We start from the raw sequence: 24693 nt of genomic DNA on the forward strand, positions 1-24693 counted from the left end.
GCATCATCACTGGTGGCCACCACATGCCGGCAGCAAGTAAAGAACAAAAAAGGAGACCAGACAGGGCACATCTTGTATGACCACGATGCAGAAAACACTGCAGCTGTTTTCATGTAGAAGAAAAAGAAATACCAGTGAAGGGTGAGGGGAAAAAAAAAAGGCAGGCTGCCTTTTCTGCTTTAGAAAAGCCATCCCACAGCACCACCTAGCAGACACAGACGGGTATGAATAAACAGACTGAAGCAAAATGCTCCTGGGAGAACACGGTGTTGAGGAGGACTGTGTGCTTTAAAGCACCTGTTCCACCTGGCGCAGGTCAGTGATATGAGCTGAGTTGTGCTGTCTTCCCCTCATGCAGCTGTTACTCTTAAACATCTGATATTTGTAGCCTGCTGCAGCAGTGAATCCCCCTCTGCATATTAGATGAAACATATTTTCTGTTTGGAGATTTTTTTCTTGTACTCCAGAGTTCTGCTGTTTGGACTCATGTGTTTTTTAATGCACCTAGCTTAATCAGGGTGTTGGCATTCTCAAACATCTTGTGATTTGTTTATGATCTTGCCTGCATTAGTCCAAGGTACCAGGAGGAAATGTCATAGCAGCCTGCTGAGGAACGCTGCCAGAGCATGGATTACGAAGAGTCCAGTGAGCACAGCCTGGTCCTGCCCCTGCAGCTGGGGAAGACGTGTTAGTTTAGCAGCAACTTCTGGCTGCCTCCATTTTCAAAAGTAGTTGTTGTACACATCTGCTTTTCTAGGGGGATGGGAACACTAGCTCACTTTTGGGCTGCAAACACAAAATATTTATTTGTGAAACTGTAGCAGCTTTCAGCCTATGGCCTTTGTTATTTGATTAATCTTGCTCATCTCAGTACCTTAAATTGCCTTTTAGCCTTCACACTGCCATCCTAAAGAGGTGTTAAAGGCCCTGCCAATGCCCACTTGTGGGAGGCTGTTTGGGAGCTCAAAGGAATTAGCCAGGTCTGCAATTAAAGATACGATTTCAGAGCACAAGTTGTAGTTGGTTATGCAGAACTAGAGCAGCATTGGTCCTTTTGTGAATTGTATTGTGGATTATATGGGTTGGAAACAAGATGACTCCATAATGGGAACAAGTTATAGGACTTTGAACTTGCAAATGTTTTTAGTTTGGTATTATGCATGTAGGCAGATCTGCTTTACTAGTCAGAGGCAGTACAGACATCTCTGGCAGAAAGACTGAAATTCAGTCCCTTCCTTGTTCTGAGATCTTATTTCCTGGTCAAAGTTGGGGGACTGGCTATCGAAACTATTAATTTACTCTGTAACACTGGGAAAACATTATTATTATTACTATTATTATTATTATTATTCAGAGCCAAGACCTATACAACTAAATCCATATGTGGACACCTCATCCATTCTTTCAGATGTTTTGAGACATTTTACTTTTATGAAAGGAAATATGCCCATGCAGTACCTTGGAAAATTCAAAATAAATACTTTTTTTTTTTGGTGACATTTCCATGATCACTGTAGTAATTTCTTTCAAGCCCTTCACACAGTTGCTCCATGATACCTCTCATCTCTTTCATGGAACTATTTAGATGTTTAAGTAAATGCTTATTGTCAAGTGCTGTGAGAGCCTACCATGGAACATTTTTTAAAAGCAGGAAACATAAATCCAAAAGCAAGAGTTCAGTGTGATTTTAATACTCTCAATAAACTCGCATCTTCAAAAATTGTACTCCGCTGAGTTGAAAGGGTCAAATCTCAATTACATTTGCTTTTAGCTAAATCCATAGGAACCGTTCCCGTCAGACATTACACAGCTACCGCAGTGCATTTCAGTTGAGCTCTCTGGGATACAAAGGATCATGTTCTGCAGTAGTTTATTTTACTGCTTTTGTGAACTTCTGCCCCTCATTAGGGCATCAGTGTATTTACTGATTTTGCCTGCAGTTACTCTTGACTTCAGAAGAAAGTGTAAGTAATCTGTTGTGGTTACTTCAGGAAAAAGAAAAGCTTGGGTGGGTTTTTTTGTGTTGTTTTTTTTTCTTCTTCTCTCTCTCTCTTTCCTTCTGTACTGCTCCCAAAGAACTGAAACAACAGCCCAAAATTCATCTATGATGCAAGTCAAATCACTGCTGATTATGATCTCATGCTTCTGTGGGTTCAACCCTTTGAATGACCGTGGCAATTACTTGGCTGAAAACTATACAAGTCCCAGATGCTGAATAATTCTCAAATACTATATCCCAAATATGGTTCATTCTGAGAATAACAAAATAACTGTGCACTGCTTTAGGCCAAATATGTTTAGGCCTTAGGTTCAGAGTAGGGCACTGAGAAGGGTCAAATGAAGAGAAATTCAATCTCCAATGCTCTGCAAACTGCTCCCCTCTCCGCATCACCCCTGCTGCAAACCTGCTTTTACTTGGTAGCTACAGCCTTCTAGGAAAATACAGGCATATATTTGATTTCAGCTACCTTATTATGTTGCTGTTTGGTGGTTTTAGACTCGTGGCAAGTACGGCCACTTTTCGGGTGAGCTTGGAGGATGTTCTGTGGTTCTTCTGAGGGTCTGTTATCTCACTTGGAAGACAGGAAAACTGGTCTATACTCATCTTTGAGCTGCACATGCAGATTTCCAGGAAAGCAGGCTGGAGGGAGAGCTGTACACATACACACATGTGAGCTGAGGCCCAGCTGGGCCTGTCAGTTTTGAAAATGAGTTTCTGAGCCTTAAATACTTGTTATAGCCATGTTCTGAGTCTCCTGTATAGAAAACACATTTCTATCTGCTGTCAAACTAGACTGAAAGTAAGGATTGCTGTTACTGTGATACTGATGAGGAACTGAAACACAAGTTCTCTGTGTTATAGGAGGTTGGTTAGCAAGCCGCTCAGTATTCTCTTAAGAGCTTGGGAAAATTAAGTCACTTAAGCATCACCGGTGCTCACCGTAATCCCAGATCATATGTGGTCTGCAGAGAACTACTAGAATCTCCTTGCATAAAAGGTCTTGTCTTAAGGTGATTTGTACATTTTGGTTATCTGGATGGGCATCTGAATCTTAATGCACGTAGGACTGGTCTGTTAACACGGAAATTAGGTGAGCACTGTGATCTGGTGTAAATAACAAGTGTTATGGATATTTTTGTGCCCTCATGTCCCTTTCAGTGTGTGTTTGGGGGCTGGTATCGGTATGTGGAAAAGAGACAGAAAAGAAGTTGAAGATGACAGGCTTTTAAAAATAAAGAGTACTAAAAAAAACCAACCAACCAAACAAACAACAAACAAACAAAACCAAAACAAACCAAACCACAGAACGAAACAGTGGCCTCTATTTTGTTATTCATGTTTTTGATATAGCTGTTTCCATTTAGTTACGGTCTTGGACAACCAGCTCTAGGTGGCTCTGCCAAAGGAGTCAGACTAGATGACCTCCAGAGGTGCCTTCCAACCTCAACCATTCTGTGATTCTATGAATGACCCAAGGTTCCTCTTCCATTTTCTGTTGTAGTAACATCCACATGCATATGCCTTATACTATGAAGAAAACAGTAAAAGCCAGGGTCTTTTATTTATGGGTTCTAATGAAGAAATTTACTTTTGATCAAACTAGAGTTGGGTTCTGGGCATGGTGGTGAATCTAGGTGCCAGAGTCCTCTCAAGGATGTTGATGAAGCTGAAGTTGACATTGTCTAACCTGCAAACCTTTGGAACACAAGTGAACATGAGTGTGATTAGAGTTAACCCAAATTTAGGCTTAGAAAGCCATTCACACGTTACCAGGAAGACTGGTGTATAGAAACACTTCCATTTCGGTTATCTGAGCAGGAGTCTGAGGTGTCTCTTGGCACTTCTTTCTCCTTTCTGTGATTAAAAACCAAACATAGACCTTTTCAGTTTATCTGTTTGTTTGAGTTGCTGTAAAATTGAGGGTGGACGTGATGAGTTTGGTTGATAGAAATCAGAGGAAGAAGGTAGCTCGAGGCAGAGAAATTACATTGTCTCCTTGAACACTGAACTTTGCATCTCTTACAAAATAGTTAGTTACCACTATGATATGATAGTACTGTTGCCTGCCGTTAATAATACCATATATTTTTGCCATTCTCCAGCTGTATGCAGAAGTTGCATACCTGCAAGCATTTATGAAATTGAAACTTTAAAATATCTCCATCTCTGACCTCTGTCAAAGAAGGCAGGAGCTAGAATAATGTGAAATTGCTAGTGCTGTGTAATTCAGCAGCACCTTAGGTGACATGTAGTGACTTGTGCCCCCATAAATCAGGTTTCTAAACACTAGCTGTGTGGAAGATGCTGCCACTCAGCTCAGAAATCCACCACATGGGAAGCTGGGAATGTGTCTGGGCTCAATTGCATTTTGTTTTCATCTTGGAGTCCTGTGAATGTAGAAAAAAGCATCTGGACTATGCCGACGATGTGAACTAGATTTGAGGATAGCCACCTTTTCCAGATCTGGGAAAGCTGTAACAAATAGGTGATTGCTGGAGAGATGTGACTGTTTCCATTATATTTAGATGCTCCTCAGGAAGCAGCTTTATTCATTAACTTTATTTGGCAAGTTGTCCGAAGGTAGATGAATGGGTATGGTTTTGCAGTCAAACCATGGATTCTGGGTTTCTTTGTGTGCCTGATAATACTCAGAAGTTTGAGAATAGAGAAAAATCTCCAGTCTGTACATGCAGTGAAATACTACTACTCTTACCCTTCCAGTAATAAGTGGAATATATACATATATATCTCCTTTGTGTAGTTTTATTTTATTAGTTTTCTTTCAAGAGGAGTTGGTGGTGGGTTTTTTTCCCATGGTTTTATGTAGGATATTTGTTCTTTCATCAGTTTTATCATTTCAGTAGTCCAAACCACTAGGATGTTGCTTTTTAAGGTGCCTAGAAAGGATAACCTGTTAACAATCATTTACTTAAGAAAGATGTTGCAATAGAGAATACATATTATAGTTTGGACTCTTTGTTAACACACTATCTTCAACCACTTCCACACATTTTATACATAGGTTGTTTGGATTTTGAGTTTTTACTGTTGAAATATTTTCTATGAGATTGTCCAGTGTCAGGAAAGGACTGCCAACCATATCATTAAACTTACAGGGGTTTTCAGGTGAAGTTGTTTCAACCCAGCCATAGTTTTTGTATTTAATATGAGTACATTTTAATGGAACTGTTGAAAGAACAAATTTCACGTGCATAAAACCGCAGAATAATAACAAAGTAGTTTTCCACTGTACTTGCAGACTCAAATAGTTTTTTCCCCTAGGGCCCTCAAACTCAACCTTGATGTTATTTAAACAGGACATCGCCAAGGCCACTAACTCTAGCAAGTTGTTTCGTGAGAAGAACTAATGAAGCAATTTGTTATCTTTTTTCTCCTTCCTTGCTTTTTCCTTCCTATCCTACATGCTCTTTGTATCATCAGTTCTGTCCTATGTCCCGTACCTGTCTGTGGTACAACTGGCAGCCTGCAGTGTGGCTGGTGGAAGCCTTCATGAAGACCAATTTTCTAGCTTTCAAAATAGCTGGAAACTTCCTTTTTTCTGATAGAAATGCCAACTTGGGTTTCTTTTCTGATGCAGTTTTCAATTTGAGTAGGAATGTACCTCAATTACTGTCAAATATGACTGAATCCAGTTGACAGATCCTATAGTTATAGCAAAAATTTAATCCACAAGTGGACGATGGGAGGGACAGCACAGCTGTCTGAGGAAACAAGGGAGAAAATGGAATTCTTCTCATGACTGTCACGTGTTAGACTGGATTTGATTTTGTAAGGAGGCTCTGAGAGAAGGTAGTCTGATAGTTTCCTTATTTCTCTGTTTTCCTTTGGCTTTGACCATAACTCAGCAGAGCCATGGATTTTATTGTTGACAACTTTCACAGGCAGGGACAGGGTCATCTCAGAGGCCCTCTTGAGCTGTTCTGTGCACTGGACAGAAGGAAAATTAACTCCATGAAGATGCTGAAGTTTGGATGCTGCTTTGTACACAGTTCCCATGTCAAATGTTACTGCAGGTCTGAAGCTTGTGAAGCAGTCTCTGCCAGTGTCATGTGAATATTCTTTTTTGCATCACCTACAGGCCAGCCTGTATAAATCAGAGGTCTGGCTATGATAGGAGGTGGGTCTCAGAAGAAGGTGGTTTGATGTGGAGCAAGTCAACTTCCTTCTAAATAGTTTCTAATCAGTCATGAAAATGAAACTGTAACCTGCATCTGGAAAACAAAATATTTTTGAAAACACACACTAGTCAAATATTTATCTGGAGACTTAAAAAAAACAAAACCAACCAAACAAAAAGCCAACAACAACAACAACAAACACAAAGATGCAATGTTACATCTTCTGTTTGCCTTTTAACCTCGCAGGTTTCCTATATGTAAAATGCAGTGATTCACTGCCCACTTCATAGAACTGTTGCATGATATGATTAACTGTAGATGGCTTTAAGAGACTAAAATTCAATGTATGAGATAAAGTAACACATCAGTAACTTATAGTAGTATTTTGAAGTATTAACAACTTACCTAATCCCTTCTCTCCTTAAAATTCATTGCCTTTTGTTTTGAGTACAGTGATATATTACATTAGATGCCTTCACAAACCAGGATGTCACTGAGCCACATAACAAAAGATAAAATAGTGTGATATGAAGGGGATTTTGGAGAGAGGAGTGAAGATAAAGTCCTGTCTGCAATTAAGTTCATAGAAACTCTTTTCCTCTCTCAGTTTTTTTGGAACACAGCTAAGGAAATATCAGTTTGGCTCTGCCCTAGGAAAAAAAAGTTGCTGAAACTGCCATTCTCCCAAACCTTTCCTGTAGCCAGAGGTTCAGCCCAGTGACCATCTGTTGGGGACAGCCTAGTTCAAGGCTAAGTCCATACATCAATGTAGAGGGCTGGTGGGATGGTTCAGGATGCAACTCTTCAATCATTACAAGAAAAAAAATCACGCCCACGTGCCAAATGGCCTTAATCACATTCCTCCTATGTAGGCACACACCCAGTTCTTGTGATCAGTATAACAGTACCCAGTGTTTAAATTTTAGTTTGCGAATGCATCTATTATATGGAATTCTAATTACCTGTGGTTTCATGTTGTTTATTATCTACTTTCTTTTTACCAAAATATAAAATATCGCAGTTGTGTCTGTTGCTCAACAGATCATCAGAGTATTGGTCAAGAGATATGAGGTTATTTTTCATTCATTCTGTTCATCAGAAATGCATTTATTTTTTTTTTTAATAGAAGTGTTAGTGATTCCTAAAGACCACTCTGGTCAGACAGTATGTTTCCAGATGTTAAGTTGCATTAGAATGACATTATCCACATCATAGTATTTTCTTTTTAATTTTTGCTTAGGGCTAGTTTCATATCTGTCAAAAAAAGTTTGTGTTATCTAGTGAAAGGAACAGACTTTCATAGATAGTCTTACTCTATGATCCATAACAAGAAAATGCTAGAAAACCCTTCCTATATATAAACAATCTGAGGTTCGTGTTTCTAGAATTAAAAAGAGAAATGTCTGTTCCTTATTAAAAGCTCTTTGATAGCACAATAGCTATTTGATAATATGCTAGCATGAGTTTTAGCAGAAATTGCTTTTCAGGTTACTGTTAATTCTCTCAAGCTAAGCATTTCATACCGTATCTAAGATAATATAATCACAATCCTTAGCCAGACACAGAAGGTGGGTCTAAATGTACTGCTGGTGTTCATTTGGCTGGAGCCTTAGAAGGCACCAACTTTGGGACGAGTTGAAAAAAGCATCAACAGGTTGAATATGATGAAACTGTACAATTTGAAGAGAGAAAGAAAAGAAAATCTTAGTGTAAATCTTTACAAGTGAAGCGTAATTCCTGTTTTGAACACAGACTGATGGCAAATTTCCAGTGTTTTTGTTTTGTGTTTTGCAATAGAAAAAAGCTAAAAATTTAATTGAAACCAAAGCCTTCTGTTTCAGCAGTTTCTGAAGGAGCAAAAGAGAAAGATGCTCAAAACTAAGGAATATCTAACAGCTCTGTGGTTGGTGACCTTGACAATGGTGTGATGACACCATCGGAAGAGACACCTGAGACTGAAGAAGTTTGATCCTTTAATGTCCTGTAATTTCCGTGTCCTGTCCCATCCTCTTTTTTGGCTGAATAATTATATATAATTTCCAGACAATGAACAGTTCTCACAGGAGAAACTGAGGAGATTAGTCTGGTTGCAGGGGAGGAAAACAAGCAAAGACCTCTCTCACTTTATATTTTGTCCTGCAAAGCTGTGAATGGCCTTCCATTCATCTTGTCATAAAACAAAGAAAAACATCATTTTAAACATTTCATTGGCTGAGAAAGTCACTTCTCCACCTCATGGGAAGATCGTGGTTGGTATTTCAAAGCAAGGAGAAGAGAATGCCTGAAAAACCCTGTAGCATCTGCTGTCTCATTCCATAATCTGCAGCACTTTGTTTTTAAACAGTGTCTGTACTATGTGCTGATTGCTGCATGAGAAATGTAGCTACATTGTTAGTTCATTACAAATGGCTTAATACAGGCCAGTTTCCACCCCCAAACTATTCTTTTAAAGCTACCATCAGAATTGCATGTATTCATCTGAGAGCTGCTTTGGCCTATAATATGTTTTGATTTGTTGTATGAATTGACTGCTTCTGTGTAGAGATTTTTTTCATTTTTCCCTCTTCTGCTTCTGGGCCATGATTGATGATCTAAATAATCATTTCCAGACACAAGCCTTTTTTTTTTTTTACCGTTGACCAGTCACTAATCACTACTTGCTCATCCCTGTGTTTTGTTGGTAAGCCAGATGAATTTCTTTTTAATGGCTTTTTCTCTCTTTATGTCAGAAATCTCACCACAGATAAATGACAGACACACACCACATATGTGCGCAGACCTTATAATCATTATCCTGTACGTTTGCAAAGTTCTGAGAAATTTCATTTTAAGAATAGTAAATGCATGCATTTCTCTTCCACCCCTAGCATCACATGTTCTGCAGAGAGGAAAGTTCAAAGGAACATTCAGAATTAGAAGACCATTGCTTAACTGATATTTTTTTTAGTACCTCAGTCTAGCTCACCTGCCTGAAATGTCCACACCTTCAGTCCTGAGCCTGCAAAGCACTTAGCAGTTAATTTGCCTTGTTTAAGCATCTGTCTTTGAAAATTTGAGCAAAAATGGCTGAATATTAAGATGGGGTCTACCATTATTTTAATGTATGCCAACTGATAAAAATTCCAATACTTAAAATAGACGTGGCACCGTGCACTCTCTTGCCTGTGTTGCTGGTATGTCAGAGATCACTTAACAGTCACAGTCTTAAATAAAATGCCTGAGTGTACACAGAGTTCAGGACCCTGAGTGGGGTATTTATATACTTTATGCATGCTGTATTTGACTGTTGCTTCCCATGTATCTCAGCTTTATGGTACCTCCCCATTCCCTGCTCACCCTGTGACTGGGGCAGTTGTTGCCTCTCTGATAACAAAGTGGAGAAGTTGGCATTGCAGCCTCAAAAGCAGCTTTTAAGGCCCCAGCACATATGAACTCTTTCTCCTGTCTAGAGAAGGGTGATTACACTCATTTGAGAAGTTTTGTAGTGTTCTAGAGGTTATTTAGGTTATTCTCTTTAAAAGAGGCTGCTTTAAAGTTAGATGGAAAATCAAGCTGACTAGAAACACTTGGCTCAGGTGATGCAGTTCTGGCATTGAGAAGCTATGAATAGAAAGGAACTGGATTACTAAATAGAATTGTCACCCTTTTTGGAATGAAGAAACTGACCTCAAATGTCGGGTTTGGAGAAGGAAGTCAGAGAATAGAAAGGGCTTGGTTTCTTTGTTCTGTAAGGCATTTGCAAATCCTAGTAATAGGGGTATCCAAATGTTTTACCCTCTAATGCTTTTCTCCTTATTGACACCTAGACACCCCAATTCTGATACATTTTTGTCTGGATTACATAAATGCTGTGCAACACATTTACAAAGCTGTTTGCTCTTGCTGTAGATGTTAGAGTTCTTTCCCATGTATAGGCACACCTGCAGACTTCTGAGATAGAACGTATCCAGCCATGGTATTGGAGGTGGCTCTCCCTGCTTGGGCACCCAGTGCTGTCTGATTGAAATCAGAACCAGATGGTTTTCTGCCGTGCAGATGTGAGAAAAGCCCAGGAAGATGCTGGCTGCCGTGGAGACAACCCTGTAACATAAATACGGGTGAACAGCTTGTGAAATACCAAAACGATATTGTTCCAGTGATTCAAGAAAAGTAATCTTTATCAGAAAATACTGCAGTGTTGTATGTGTCAGGTAAATTATGTTTCTAAAAGACTGTCTACAAATATACGTCCTTGGTAAAGGGCTCTTTTATGTCGTGCATGCACGTACCTGGCACTGACTACCTGACTCAGAAATAAGATCAGCCTCCTGCTTTGTACACATCCTGGTTTATGGGCTATAAATACCTTAATTTCTACCAAAGCTGTGCTATCCAAACAGATGCCAACGTAAGATTATCCAGTTGTCCTTCTTTCTCCTCATCTGTTTTCAATATTAGATTTCTGATTTCAGTCTGATTTCAAGATTAGATGTTTCTCTGAAAACAAGGGCAGAAATGTTCCAGGTGCATTTTCATCTTTCAGGGAAAGACAGCAAACAAGTTGGCATGGTTCTGGGATCTGCCACAAAATACAGACACCTTATGCCAGAGCCCTAGTAAGATAAGATAGCGTTGTGCGGTCGTCAGAAGGAAACCTCCTTTCATACAGAGCAGAGAGCTTGCATTGCCCATATCCACGAATGCTGGAGTTGAAGCACAACCCTGAGACTTCTAGTACCATGTAAACTAATAGTAAAATAGTAAGCTATTATAGTAGCAAACAAGTAGACAGGCAATAGAGAGTAGATACACAAGAGCAGAATATATGTACTGCTCTCTTTGTATATGTGGAAGTGTGTGTGTGTGTTTATATATCTCTAGTTTTACCACGTCCTGAAGGAGCTTTTTAACCTACGAGCAACAACAAATATGGCAGGAAAGCAGAGAGCTGGAAACACACTCTGGTTGAATGCGAAATTGTAATTTGGAAGTGTTAGAAGATATTTTTCATCACTGCTTCACTATAGAGCTCCTTTTTTCTCCTTTCCCTTTCTCTTTCCCTTTCCCTTTCCTTTCTCCTTACCCATCTCATGAGATTTATCCAGAGACATAAGCCAAAGCTGTGCTTTGCTCCAACTACCCTGTCTGAACAGGAGACACAGGCTCAGAACAATAGATATAAAAATATATGGAACATGTATTTTTTAGGAAATTCTAGGAGAAGCTCGATGTTTTTTCCTTTATGCACATCTAACATTCTGATAAACATGTCCTGTACTTTTTGATGGCCTTGACAGTAATGCTACAAGCTTAAGGTGAATGTTGTAATGACAAAAGTTGACAAGTTTTAACTGGCACTTCCTTTTTTGCCTCTTGTCTTCTTTTGCCTGTGGTTTTCCCTTGAAAAATACCCTTTAAGGGTATCGAGTCCTGGTAACTCTTCTTAAAAATCAGGGAAAATTACAGTTACTTCTTTTAGCATCACATTATTTAATTCTGTCTACTCATTCTGAATAAGAGAATATAAATTTGAAGAAGAGTTAGTAGTATGCCCTTGTGTCAAAAAAGGCCAACTGGAAGCAGCCTGGTTGGTGGGAGTGTAGCCACCAAGTTGAAGAAGTGCCTCTCCCCACTTGCTGCTGATAGGGCTGCATTGGGCATTCAGGGCTCCTGGTTTGGGCTCCTCAGTGTGAGAAAGATGTTTACCTACTGGAGCAAGTCTGGCAGGGCTTCACTGCAGTGGTTAGGGAGGAGAGTACATGATATGTGAGAATGAGGGACCTGGGTTTGTTCACCTAAGATGAGAAGACAAGTGGTGTTAGATCCCTTCCAATTTAAATTATTCTCAGATTCTCTTAAGCTCAATATTTACGTTTCCTTTTCCTTGCTTACAACAAAGGAAAATATTATATTATATATTATGATATATGTTATTTTATATATATACAATATATATTGTATATTTTACATATACACACATATATATACATAGTCTTTATTCCAGGAAGGTCTTTCCTTCTCTTTGTGAACAGAGGGTGGTTTTACCCCATTGTGAAATGAGAAACGGAGCTGCATTGCAGGTGATGGCTGTTCCCACAGCACAAGATCTGAAGTTGGGGGCATCTTCATACCCCACAAGAAAGAAGGGCTTCAGCTTCCTTGTGTACCTCTCACCCCGTGGGCCAGGCACTCGTTGCACTGCAGGTTTCTTTAGCTGTAGCTCTGCCTGGCTGTGTTGTATCAACAGGATGAGTACATGGCCTACAAGACCATGTCAACACTTGGATTAGGCCTCAGAGGATTTGGCCATAGTAAATCTTCAGTTAAATGTCAATTGCCCATTTCTCCTTCAAATTTAAATAGCATAAATCCAAAGCAATTACATCACACTTAGTGAAATATTAACCTTTTAGTTAATTTATTTTTCTTTCCTTCCTTTTTAAAAAAATACTAAATTTTTAAATCTGAACTTTGCAACGGTTGCTTTGGTCTCTAAGTCAATGAACTTTCTGACAATGTTCCTTGTAAAGGCTTAAGCCTTTCCTGGCAAGTGATCAACAACTGGGACAAGCCCTTCCACGAGACATGAGTTTTGCAGCCTGTTGTGTGGTCTCTTTGGCTGGGTCTGTAACACATTTCCAATTGTCTAAATATAAAGAGATAACAAGGAAAGAGACTACCCAATCCACTGTATAACATAAAGCAAGACAGAGGGAAAAGGTTTATAATTTTTCTTCTTCCTTTTACATTGCTGGCTGCCTCTTATCTTTAGCCAGAAGATGCTAACATCATTTCCTCTCTATAAACTGGCTTGCACGTCACACAAAAACACAATAAATTTTGCTGATTCAGTGGTATGAAATTGACGAATCTTGATTTAATCTCAGAACTGTTAAAACATCACTTTACTGAACCCATGGGTGCATATATTGCCTCAGTGAGCCATCTTTTCTAACTAAATTGATATTTAGTGGGGAAATTGGAAATTAATCGCAACAACCGATGTTTGCAAAGTGATGATACCAGGGCTTTTTTCTTCCTTATCTACCACAAGCACACAAGCAATACCTCTTTTATTGTGTTACACCATCTGATCCTGTTTGTACTAACAGTGTGATTGCCCCAGGGATTTTATCAGAACTGCACCTCCGTTGAAGCTGATTCAGAAAGCAGTTGTGTCCATCTTCTCTACTGAATGACGGTCCAGTAAATCACAGAAACAGCCTTAAAAGCCTTCGTGAAGTTTTTAATGGTGATTCAAATGAATAGAGGTTCACCTACTCATCAGTGAAATATGAAGCATGTTTCTATTGCTCCTGCTGCTGTGCCTTTTGGGTACATCATGTGAAATAAAACAATACCTATGACTGGCAAAAAATTCCCATGACTTCACAAAGGGAAGCAAAACAGTCAATGAACTGCTGCTCTTTTTTTCTGTTACACGATCTCCCAGTTTTGAGATACAAGGTTACTTTATTTGCAAAGTATCTGGCTACTCTTTACTAAATAATTGAAAAGGCATGCCCTGCGAACACATTATATAGTCCACTCACAAAGTTATGAGTATCTCCCGCCTTGACAGTCATCATATTGATCGCAAATGGAAACTTTCTGAATAGCTCTGGTATTTTGAAAGTTGTTAAACTGTCATTCTTGGTCTTGGCTGAAACCTTCCCCATTGCGATACCCGACACTTAACATGTTATCAGCAGCATGTGTAAGCTGCTACAGGTAGGTCAGGCCACAGGGGATCATTTAACAAGTAGAACATCATGTTGGAGGCCACATAAGAAAATGCACCATGCTTCACGTGGGTCTTGGCAGCAAGTATTCCTGGAGCAGACCTTTCAGAGACTTCTTGGTGCCATGGTGGATAATTAGGGTAGATTAGGGTAGTGTGAAGATGCCAGGCTCTGGACTGTCCATGTGTCTGAGAGTGACAGACTGTCAGATGTCTTGGAGGGCCTTTGGCTGGCTGAAGACTTCAGTTTCCAGGGGGCAGTGGAGCTGCTCGATGATTGCCTGCTTCTGTCAAGAAGCACTATTAAAGCAGTATTGAAAAGCCTCGTTGCAGGATATGTGCAAAGGTTGCGTGCATCACAGGTAGGTCCCCAGTGTAGGCACTGTGAGGCTTAGTCTAGGACTGCAGTAGTTTGATTTTGTACTTGCCCAAATGTCTGAAGCAGCTTGCAGGCTTAAAAGTGCCCAGAAGGGTCTCAGATGCCATTTTCTCTTGATTTGGAAACAACAAAATGCATTTTTTTCTCAAAGCTGGTGGCCATGCTGCCTACCAGCACAAAGCTTCCGTGGTGTATACCTTCACCTATAGGCACCTCCACTTCCCAGGGCTGATTGAATATTTTGTGAGGGGTTGGATAAGTCCCAAAATTTTACAGGCTGAGGAACTGAACTTACAGTGTCCTTCTACTAGCTAAATGGCAAGCAAAACAAAGCTTTTCTTATCACTCCTTTTCTCCAGGACTGCTTTTGGATGGTGTTTAGTCCTTGTGCTGTCATCTTTTAGCTTGTTAAGCACAGGAGGTTGGCACCTGCAGACAGCACCTGAATAATCAGCTGGCCTGAGCCTTGTTCTGCTGCAACTGCATTGGGCTGCCCTGAGGCTTTACAAGGTTTGTGGCGTGGCTGGTACAAGGTGTGTAGGGATGAGCTCCTTATTACCGCAGCTGCCATGGCCAGCAGGTAGCAGTCAGAACAAAGGCATTGCAGGTGGTCCTTCTTTCTGGGAGAAAAAGAGATTCACAAAATTAGACATAAGCCTGGTGTGCCCCACACTAGTTGTTGTCAAATGGAAATGCGTTGGAATTTACAGAGTACTTATGTGTAAATGCATCCCATTGTCACCATGTGGCCAAGCCTTGAGATTTTAAGAACCATTTAAAGTAATATCCAAGATTTCCTTTCTAAGGAAAGGATCCTGATAAGATTAATGAGTAGTAGCATACAGTTTATTATCTGAAGAGCATGTTAATGCTAAATTGTTTACAGTTATCTGGTGACTCCTGATTTACAGAGTGACTTTACAAAACAAGTGGAGACTTGTTGGAAATTCTTTCAATATGTCTATTAAACTATTGAACTTGATTGCTAGGGGAAATGTCACTGCAGACCAGAAACAGTGTGGGATTGGCCTGCCAGGCAAATACACAGCTGTCTGGTACAATCATGAGGAAGTGATTTGTTGGTGTATCAACAGTGCCTTCCAAGGAACTATTATGCTGTGTGTCATCGGATTTCAGTTTCCTTTAATTTGACTACCTCATGTATCCATGAAGTATCACTACAGCTGTACAACTGCAAATTAGGTGAACTCAGCATCTTAAGCGACCTGGTCAGCTTTGTCATTGGGATTTTCCTGGCCATCAGCTCTAAAATTAACTGATTCAATGATACCTCAAGTCTGAAAAGAGTCTAGATTTGACAGCAGAAGTTTTTACATTGCTAGTAGTATCATTGCAGTGCATTAAGCTCAATTCAGCACGAGTGAGTAAAACTCGAGAAGCTGGGGAAGTACCTGGGTCTCTGTTCACACTAAATCTTGTGTTTATAGCAGTGAGCTGCAACTTGCATTTTAGCTCACTGCCTTAACGGGAGCTCGAATCTGTCTCTGCGGGTGGAAATGTGAATTCAGTAGCTTGAGTCTCTGCCCGTTGCACTCGCAGGATTTTTTAGACTATAGATAGACACAACCACTGTCTTTGAGTGCATCTATGAAGTGATTAATAGTGATTCTTTGCCTCTCTGTTTTGTTGTGAGGAATTGAAGAACTAAGAGAATGGGAATGAGGTAGTACTGAAGGATGAAAAAGATGTACATATATATATATACACATACATATATTTCCCTGAAACAGTTTAGCAGTACAGGATAATTATTATTTTTTTTTCCTTCCACATGAGACATCTCAATAACCAGGTGGTTTTGCGTCAGACTGCCTACCAACTTAATGTAGTGAGACAAAGACAGGGATTTTTGGAGCGTGGCTTATCTCTACATGAATGTACCCTAAAGTAGATTTAAAAATCTGTCAATGGCAAAGGAGAGAGTAATGACCACATTACTACAGCTGTCTCATTAAAATCTTACACGCTGTTGGATAGATTTGTTGCAGAACAAGATAGCAGAAAAATACAGTAAAGTTGCAAATACAAGTTTTTCTGGAGCCTGATTCAGTTGCAGTAGATGGGAAGTTGTGCTTCTGGGACCAGAAGTGTATCATATTTTATTTGGCTTTAAATCCATTATTTAGATTGCGGATATAACACATTTGACCTCGAATCAATTCTCTTAGTAAAAGTTCTCTCATCTGAGCATGTAGAGGCCTGCCTGTTATAAAGTCCTCCTTTTTCTCATCTCTTCTTATTATAAGCTCCAAATATTCCCTTAAGTAAAGAAGTTTTGTGTTTTGGTTTGTTTGTTGGTTTGTTTGTTTTCCACGTACCTGATCATGCCAAGCAAGTCCCTGAAAATTCCTACTCAGCACTTTGAAAATTAATCTAATAGTCTAATGGTCCTCTCTGTAAATAGGAGTTCTGTGATAAAACTGATAGAGTTTGGCTATTGATTTCCAGTCGGTCCATTTTACCAGTGTTGAGTCTTTGCTCAGTTCATGCTCCTGGGGATGTAAATAAAAGTTTGAGATTGAAAACATGCAGGCAGAATGCTCAGTTCCAGTAAATGACACATTTTGTGACAGGGTGGGATAGTTGGAGATTAAACACGTTTTCTCCCAAGTTGTGTTAAATAGTGAAGATTGATCTGTTTAATAATTTAACCATTGAATAGTAACATTATAAGAAAAGAAGAAAGCATGAGGAGAAAACCATCCCATCATACAGCAATTTGACAACATTAAAAGCTCACAGTGAAAGGGGGAAATAAATGTTGTGGTGAGAAATAGAGGAATATATGTGTTCTTAGCTCAGTACATTCTGTGTACATCAGACTTGGACAACCATGCTGGAGATATGCAGAGGTGCACACGTAGGTGAGGTGTTCAACCTTTTATTACATATGGCAGCATTAACCTTTCGTTTGGATTGACTATTGAGACTTCCCTAGGAAAGCACTGCCTGGTGAATATGATTTTCAGCCAACTGGCTACCTTTCATTTTCTCAATCCTAGCCCAGCTTAATCTCTTCCATTCATGTGTTATTACTAGATCTGGATCGCTGCGCTTGCGTCTTGCCCAGTGTCATGTCGCACATCTGGAAATGTTGTGGTTTGCTGAATGACAAGTTGCACTCTTTCCTTCCAGTTCCGCCTGGTGGTAAAGACGGCGCTGAAGCTGCTGCTGGTCTTTGTGGAGTACACCGAATCCAATGCACCACTTTTAATCCAGGCAGTATCTACTGTTGATGAAAAGAGAGGTGAGTAGCCTTGCTTGGGGGGATGCAAAATCCCAGCACCACTGAGATCAGGGTGGGATTTTGTCAGTGATTTCAGTGTTTCTGGGGTTGCTATCGTAATGCATGGTTTGTGCAACATACCCTTCATTTCTCCATTAAAAGCGTATTTTAAGTATTTGTGCAATTTAAGATTGTTTTGAGGAATGAATTATAGTGGGAAAGTGAACAGTGAAAAGCCGAGGAGCCCGGCAGCCTCCCTGTGCACCGCCATCATTGACCCTTCCCTGCACCCCCACACAAAGTGAACCCCATGGTGTCTTCCAACCTTGGAGGCTCCTTCGGGCCAGGCCACCTTTCCACTTCCTTCTGAGAAGCAGCAGCCTGATTTAGAAGAGAAAATGATATCTAATCAGTGTAATCCCTTTGAAGAGAAAGACGAGGTCAGTAATAGTACAGGCTTTATAGTAAAAGCAAAACCATCTGTTGTTACATTAAAATAAAGCCCTTGAGCAGATATTATACTATGAAATCTGTTACCCTTCAGGCTCATGAAAAATACTTGAATATGTATACTGTATTTTTTACAAATAAATAGAAGAAAAATGGTTCTTTTTTGTTCTTCCCACAAAGCCATTGCTAAGCTCCTGGGGCATTTTCTCTTGATGCAAAACATTCCTTTGCCTCAAGGAAACTTTTTGAGGTTGGGAGAGCCATTGTTGTGGTCTCAAACACATGGAGATTCAAAGTGAGATCCCCTCTGTGGAACAACTGCCTCCATGCTGAACTTGTTTGAGCGACTTGATATGGTAAAAGTGAAACGAAAATAGTTGGGGGATGGGGAGAAAGGTGGTGCCAGAAACAGGAGAAAGTAACCAGGTTTTGCTTTTAGCTAGGAGTGTGTGGAAAAGACCGAAAAAATTCTCTCGTATGGCAGGCGAACAGACAGGGGCAATTGAAAACCAGTATAACCCTTTGAATGGTGGACTCTTCAGGTTGGCTCTCTGTTTTGAATTAAAACCAATAAGCCTTACAATGCCATAAGCAGAAATGTAATTACAATATTAATGTAATTGTGAGCGCTATGATTTATTTTTACAGTCAGTCTTAGTATTTCCTCAGCTCTCTGAACTCACTGGTATTCACAAGATGTTCAAATTGCCATCTGTTCACATGCTAGTAAACCTCATTACAGAAAAAAAGGGAGAGAAATGAGGACCCTAGACACTATCATGAACTGTGTTTTCCGTCTGTATCTGTAAAACAGCCTCAGGCAAACAGTTACATGCCCAAAGTAACAAACAAGTTCTGTAACAATAGAAAACGTGAGAAAAAAGTGATGTAGTTAGATGGATACTTGTTAGGAGCATGAGGACAGGGTTTATGCGAATTCTCATACCTGTGGGTTGGCAGATTGTCTCATGAATTCTTGTAAATAACTTAGCCCCAAATACTCCGTTTTCTTTCCTTTTTTTTTTAAATTATTCTTATTAAGCAGTTATACTTAGCTTTTTTCTTGGTTTAGACTTAGTTCCTATCTTAGGTCATCAATGTAACAGCCATTCACTTTTGACTGTGGATGTGCTATGTTTTAATTTATATTTTGAAATGAGTGGCTTATAGCTGAGGAGTACCTGTCTTTAATGACTAATTTAATAAAACAGAAATACAGAGGAAGAAAAAGTGATGTGCCTTTTCTTGAAACGTTGTCATAAATCTTGCAGGTATATAATTAAGTTTAACACTGCTTTGAAAAAAGTCCAATATTTCATGTACATACAAGGTGATGAGATATGACATAATTCCTCAACATGTGTACCACACATGATTAACATAAAGAACCCCATAATAATTCAGCCTGGTTTCAAAGCGATCCCATCTGTGGTTTCTATGCAAGAATACATCCAGATGCAAACTGAAGTGCAGAGATCCACAGAAGTGCCACCAGATACAAGCAGACCGTAAGTGAATAACTGCATGGCCCTCATCATATAGGAAATAACTTCTCGTTATACTTCCATCTAGTTCCCCAGCGTTTCTTGTTTCAGACCCCCAGAGGAATTTGATCTCTTTTCAGTTTAGGCGTAACAAGACTGTGCGGGCTCTGGAGAGCAGAGCTGACATTGCACTCTGCTGTCTGGGGCTGCTTATCATGAGCATTTTTTCAGACAAGAGATTAAAGCTCTGTGGCTGACCTGGACACTGTCACATACTATGTGTGAATTCTGATTTCTTGTTTCATTATTTGTAAATGGCCCGTATTATCAGTATCTCCACTTTTTCTGCCATTTCACACATAGCTAGATATCCAGGATATTAATACCCATACGGTAGGTTTGATGGAAGGCTGTATGTTAAAACGTATTTAAATAGCCAGGAATACAAGATGTTGAGGTCTTTCCAAAAGTGTCAATATATTTCCATCCTATGGCAACTAGAGATGGGCATCTGTAAGATGGTGGCAGTCCTCGTGTACGGTTCTGGCCTGATGTAAGGCTTTTCATGCAGTGCCTGTCCTGTTAGTCGTGATGTCAAGATGTTGTGTAGGACATTAATTTTTATTTTATTTTTCTGAGTTTCATGTGTAAAAACATTTAAAAGGGAAAGTGAGAAAAGACTGAAGCTTAAAACAATGGGCAACATTATTCAGTAGACTGTAGTAATATAATACGGGCTTAATTATTGCAAGCCCATAGTTCTCCACATGTTTATACTCCATGCATGGCTGCTTGGAATGTGTAGTAGCATCAGGGTTGAGGGTCCAGCCTTCCTGTGGGAGTAGCCAGGATAATGAGCTGTGACCAGCGAGAAGCCTGTGGAAGGCAGTCGAGCAGTTCTCATTTCACCCATTAGAAGGCAGGAGAACACACACAGAACTCGATCTCTGCTGTTTTACTTCATTGAGCTTGTTTCATCGCTCCCATCAATTTTGCCGCAAGTCCTGCATGGAAGTCATAACCTTATGGGAACGTCCCGGTCTGCTCTCCGAAGAATTGCTGGGGTGCTACATCATCATTTTTTTACATCGTCATTCTTCTACATCACAATCAGGTGGAAGAGACAGGCTGGAAAGTAAACCTTTTTAAAAACTGGCAAGTTTAAATGAGATATAAAAATAAACTCCGTAATATAAAAATATTAAATAGATTTACAGTTTTTACTAGAAATGCGTATGCATTACCAAACCTAGATTTGAGTCTAGATTTTTCAGGATTTGTTATATTCTGACCATTACACAGAAAATGGAAGATGCAGATTTTAGCTCTGCGTAATGGTTTCCTCAAAAGTTCCTCTTCATCTATAAATGGAAAGCTTTTCAAATTCTCCACAATACAAATAGCCTTTTAAAGGAAAAGGGAAAATATACATCATGTTTTTCATATCTCTTGTGTGAGTGTCATTGTTTTAGTACAGCAGTCAATGGGTTTAGAAAAGTCATCAGTTTTTTTAGTGTATGATATACCAAGGTATTTTTCACAAAATTTTTCTGTGCGCCTTGAAAGGAGAAGGAGTTTGTTCACTGTCATCCTATCATTTCAAAAATATTGTCTTGAAAATCCTATTTTTCATGTCAGCTCCAGTTTGTGGTCTCAACGTTAAGTGGGGACTCTCCAGGAACAATATATTTGGAAATCCAAGCTCAGAGCATGAGAGTGAATGAGAGCAAACACCTGCTCTGGATCTGCCCATAGCCTGTGCTCTCTGGATCATAGCATGGAAAGTATAGGCTCTCATTATATATTAGCAAGGAATGTTAGCCCTGGTATAGTAATGCAGTAAGTTCATGGTGCAACTTCCAGTCCGTGTCCCCAGGTGAACAGGCAGGCTCATGGCTGTTTCTGCTTGACAGTTCAGCTTGAGATCATAATGAGGAAAATGGCATTTGAAAATAAAGGTTCGGTCTGGTACAAATTGGAGTAGCTCTATCAAAGCCATTGATAGTACAGCCTCCTCTTGATTTTAGTAAGGGAACAGATGAATTTCGAATTTAATGCTAGATTTTGGAAATTGGAAATTGCCTCAGTTTAGTAGCAGCACCTTAAGTAAAGGCTTTGAAAGATGGATGGAAGATAGGGCTGCCTTACTAGTAAGTGTGCCTGATCGACAATTTTTAAAAATTGTATTCTGCGATAGAGACATGGTGTGGCTAGAAAAAAATCATGGATCATCCTTGCAGGAAAACAGCAAGGTGATCCTGAAAATATTTTATTATAATGGAAAACTGTGGAGACATTCAGGCAAAAAAACCCAAAACAACCCCAGCAACAACAACAAAAACAGACACCAGGATTCTGCCTTTAAAAAACAAGATTGCTCCAAGAAGAATAAAGCCTGCCTGCAAAATACAGGCATGTTTCCCTGCAAGGAATAATGCAGTTGATTAAATAATTGATTTTTTATGTTGTTGTCAACTCGCTTTTTTCCAAATGACGTTGTTATAAATCAGACTTGCATAGTTTCCCCATTTTGTTTCTCTTTCTTATTTTCTTCCACTTTTATTTTTCACTAGAAACCACAGGAAGACATTTTTGTACTGAGGATATCATTCCTGCTGATCATATATCATTTGTGAACCGAGTGAATTTGTTCCACATGTCTTTTGAACATGTACTGCACAAAATGTCTGGTAATGTAGAGAAGCCAGTATAGAGGTGTCTAGTGTGTTTTCATTACAGCTGTGTATTTGGATAAGTATTTAATTAGTAGTGCACATAAATACATCTGGAGAGCTGTGAGTGAATGCTCCCTCCTTTGATTTTGCTCAAGATCAGGAAGTTCTGATTTATTATTCAGTAGTAAAGATCAGAGACTGTCTCAAAAAGTGGGGGAGAGAAAACAAGAGAAATATTGCTGTCTGTGCATTCATTAATGCACAGGGTTTTCCACACACTGCACTGCTATCACCTTGAAAGCAGAGGTCCTTGGCTAGCAGAGATTTGGTGTCTGTGTAGCAGGTTATATATAAAACATCAGCATGAATAGACAGTGGCCGTTATCATGATGAAAGTAATGTGGAGGTTTAATCTTGGGGTCACTGATCAGTCAGCAACAGGTGGTTGTGATGAAATATTTGCATTTTACTGCCAGATTATACTCAAGCTATAGTCATCCCTATCATGTTTAGGGGATGTGGGCTGTTGCAGAACTCTGTGTGTTTCCCTCTGAAATTCAAAGACTCTCACAGTTGTGCTTGTGAAGTTGAATTGAGTATCCCCAAGTCAGGGTTAGCTTTCTGCTTTGTCCTCACATCTTTAACCTTATTCCAAACAAAACACTGAATTATAGTATTTTCCTACCAAAATGATTCTATGATTATTTATTTCAATTTCTTAGATAAAATAGTTATGTGTTTTGTTTTGTTTTCTTTTCTTTAGTAAATACAACCATCTGCTTTTTGCCAAATGAAATAGGATGGTTTTACAAGGTGCCTTCCACACAAGAGATTATCTTGAGTGTGTCTGGTGCTGCCTGTCTGATGTTTTTGGCACAGTAACTCACTGGGCCACTTGGGTTTAGGTATCAGATAACCATGCAAATGCAAATCAATATGCAAATCAAGCAAATACATCATAACTAGAAGCAAAAATTTTAACTTAGTGGAAAAATGAGAGGAACATAGCTGAAAGTTCTGTAGAGAAGATACTTACTAAAATAATTTGAGTAAGAACCACAGCAAAAATCTTCCTCTCATTGATCGTTCCTTTTATGCAAGACACACAGACTGTAATTTGAGAAAACTGTGTTTCTCTGCCGCTCTGTTTTGTTAACAGGACTTAATGCAGCGTAGCTCGGTAATATCTCTAGGAATGTGCACAACAAGTGCACTGAAAGCATTACCATATAGGTTTTTGTGGAACGTTTATCAAAGCCTATGTAAACCTATGATAGGTGCAGTAAAATTCCTCCCACCTGGTATTCAGAAGTTCAGTGTTAATCAAACTGGGCTAACAAAGCTTCCTTCATCATCAAGGGAGAGAAATAGAAGCCTCTGGGGAAAGTCCACATGGCATATTTCAGATCCCTGCCTTAGGATGCCCAATAGCCTTTGCTGTCTGCCTCAACTTCACTCTCAGTGAAGCCGGAGAGACCAGAGCAAGCATGTCAAACTTATTTTCCCTGAGGGCCCCATCAGCCTCATGGTTGCCTTCAATGGGCCAAGTGTAATTTTAGGACTGTATAAATGTAGGAGTACTTACATCTCTACAGTCTTAAAATTATATTCAGCCCCTTGAAGGCAACCGCGAGGCTGATGCGGCCTCTGGAGAAAATGAGTTTGACACCCCTGCTGTAGAGGGAGCTGGATCTTTCCAATTCATTTTCCACCTGGCCACATATTCCAACTCATGCTACTTCTTGGATAAATGTGGATGCCACAGCTTTCCATTTTGATCACTGTCAACAATGGTTTCTGCTTTTCCTCTAGGAGCCAAGCCGTGGTCCAACATCATGGAGATCCTGGAAGAGAAGGATGGGGTTGATACCGAACTACTGGTTTACACAATGACCTTGGTTAACAAGGTTTGTTTACTTTGTTAGCAAAACTGGTGGAGATAATATTAGGATTTTCAATTGTATAATGATCTTCCCTGTTGAGTATATATGATAAAAGAAGACCTGTCCCAGAGAAGTTGCAGGACAAGCTGTAATCAGTCAGCACACTCCTGATGCTGGTGCTGCAGTCACCCAGAAGCAGCAGCTGGGAGCAGAATTGCTATTTTGCTATAATAGATGCTGTGCCGAAACATGGTTATGACATGGCTCCTCTCCCAATGCTGACAACACTGTGCAAAACAAAACTCAAGCAACTAGCTCTGCGCATTATCCAAGGAGAGAACGAAAGCAAGTGCTGGTGAAAAGATCACATGGCTCACAAAGGCTTGCATTGTGCACAATTTTCTAGTTCCAGATCTTTTTTTCTTTTTTACTGCAAACCAAATATGATGAATTTAACAGGTCTGAGTGCTAGTAAGAGTGTTTCTGCTTAAAAAAATGAGGTTACATTTTTTCTCCTTTCTTTATATTTTCTGGTGTCCTGTATTATAAGTAGTAGTTTTGCATTAAAATCAAATGTTGTCCAAAGTACTCATTTGTGCCATGGGGAAGGAGAAAGTGAAAAGCCCATGGAAGTTAGAAATTTGTTAGTGTAAATTCCTTAAAAATTAGTGTCTAGTCATAAACACATCTTAGGGTGACTGAAATTAAAAATAG

General features: G+C 39.6%; 1 protein-coding gene across 14 annotated transcripts in view; it reads left to right on the top strand.

The window, feature by feature from the left end:
* FHOD3 (formin homology 2 domain containing 3) overlaps positions 1-24693 on the top strand; it is a 385520-nt gene that overhangs the window by 235438 nt on the left and 125389 nt on the right. For all 14 annotated transcript variants that reach the window (XM_065052812.1, XM_065052801.1, XM_065052803.1 and 11 more), the window contains exons 7-8: positions 17397-17508; positions 23909-24003. In XM_065052812.1, coding sequence (XP_064908884.1) covers positions 17397-17508; positions 23909-24003 — 207 coding nt within the window. The remainder of the gene's footprint in view (positions 1-17396; positions 17509-23908; positions 24004-24693) is intronic.

This window comes from Columba livia, chromosome 2, assembly GCF_036013475.1.
Source record: "Columba livia isolate bColLiv1 breed racing homer chromosome 2, bColLiv1.pat.W.v2, whole genome shotgun sequence".
NCBI lineage: Eukaryota > Metazoa > Chordata > Aves > Columbiformes > Columbidae > Columba > Columba livia.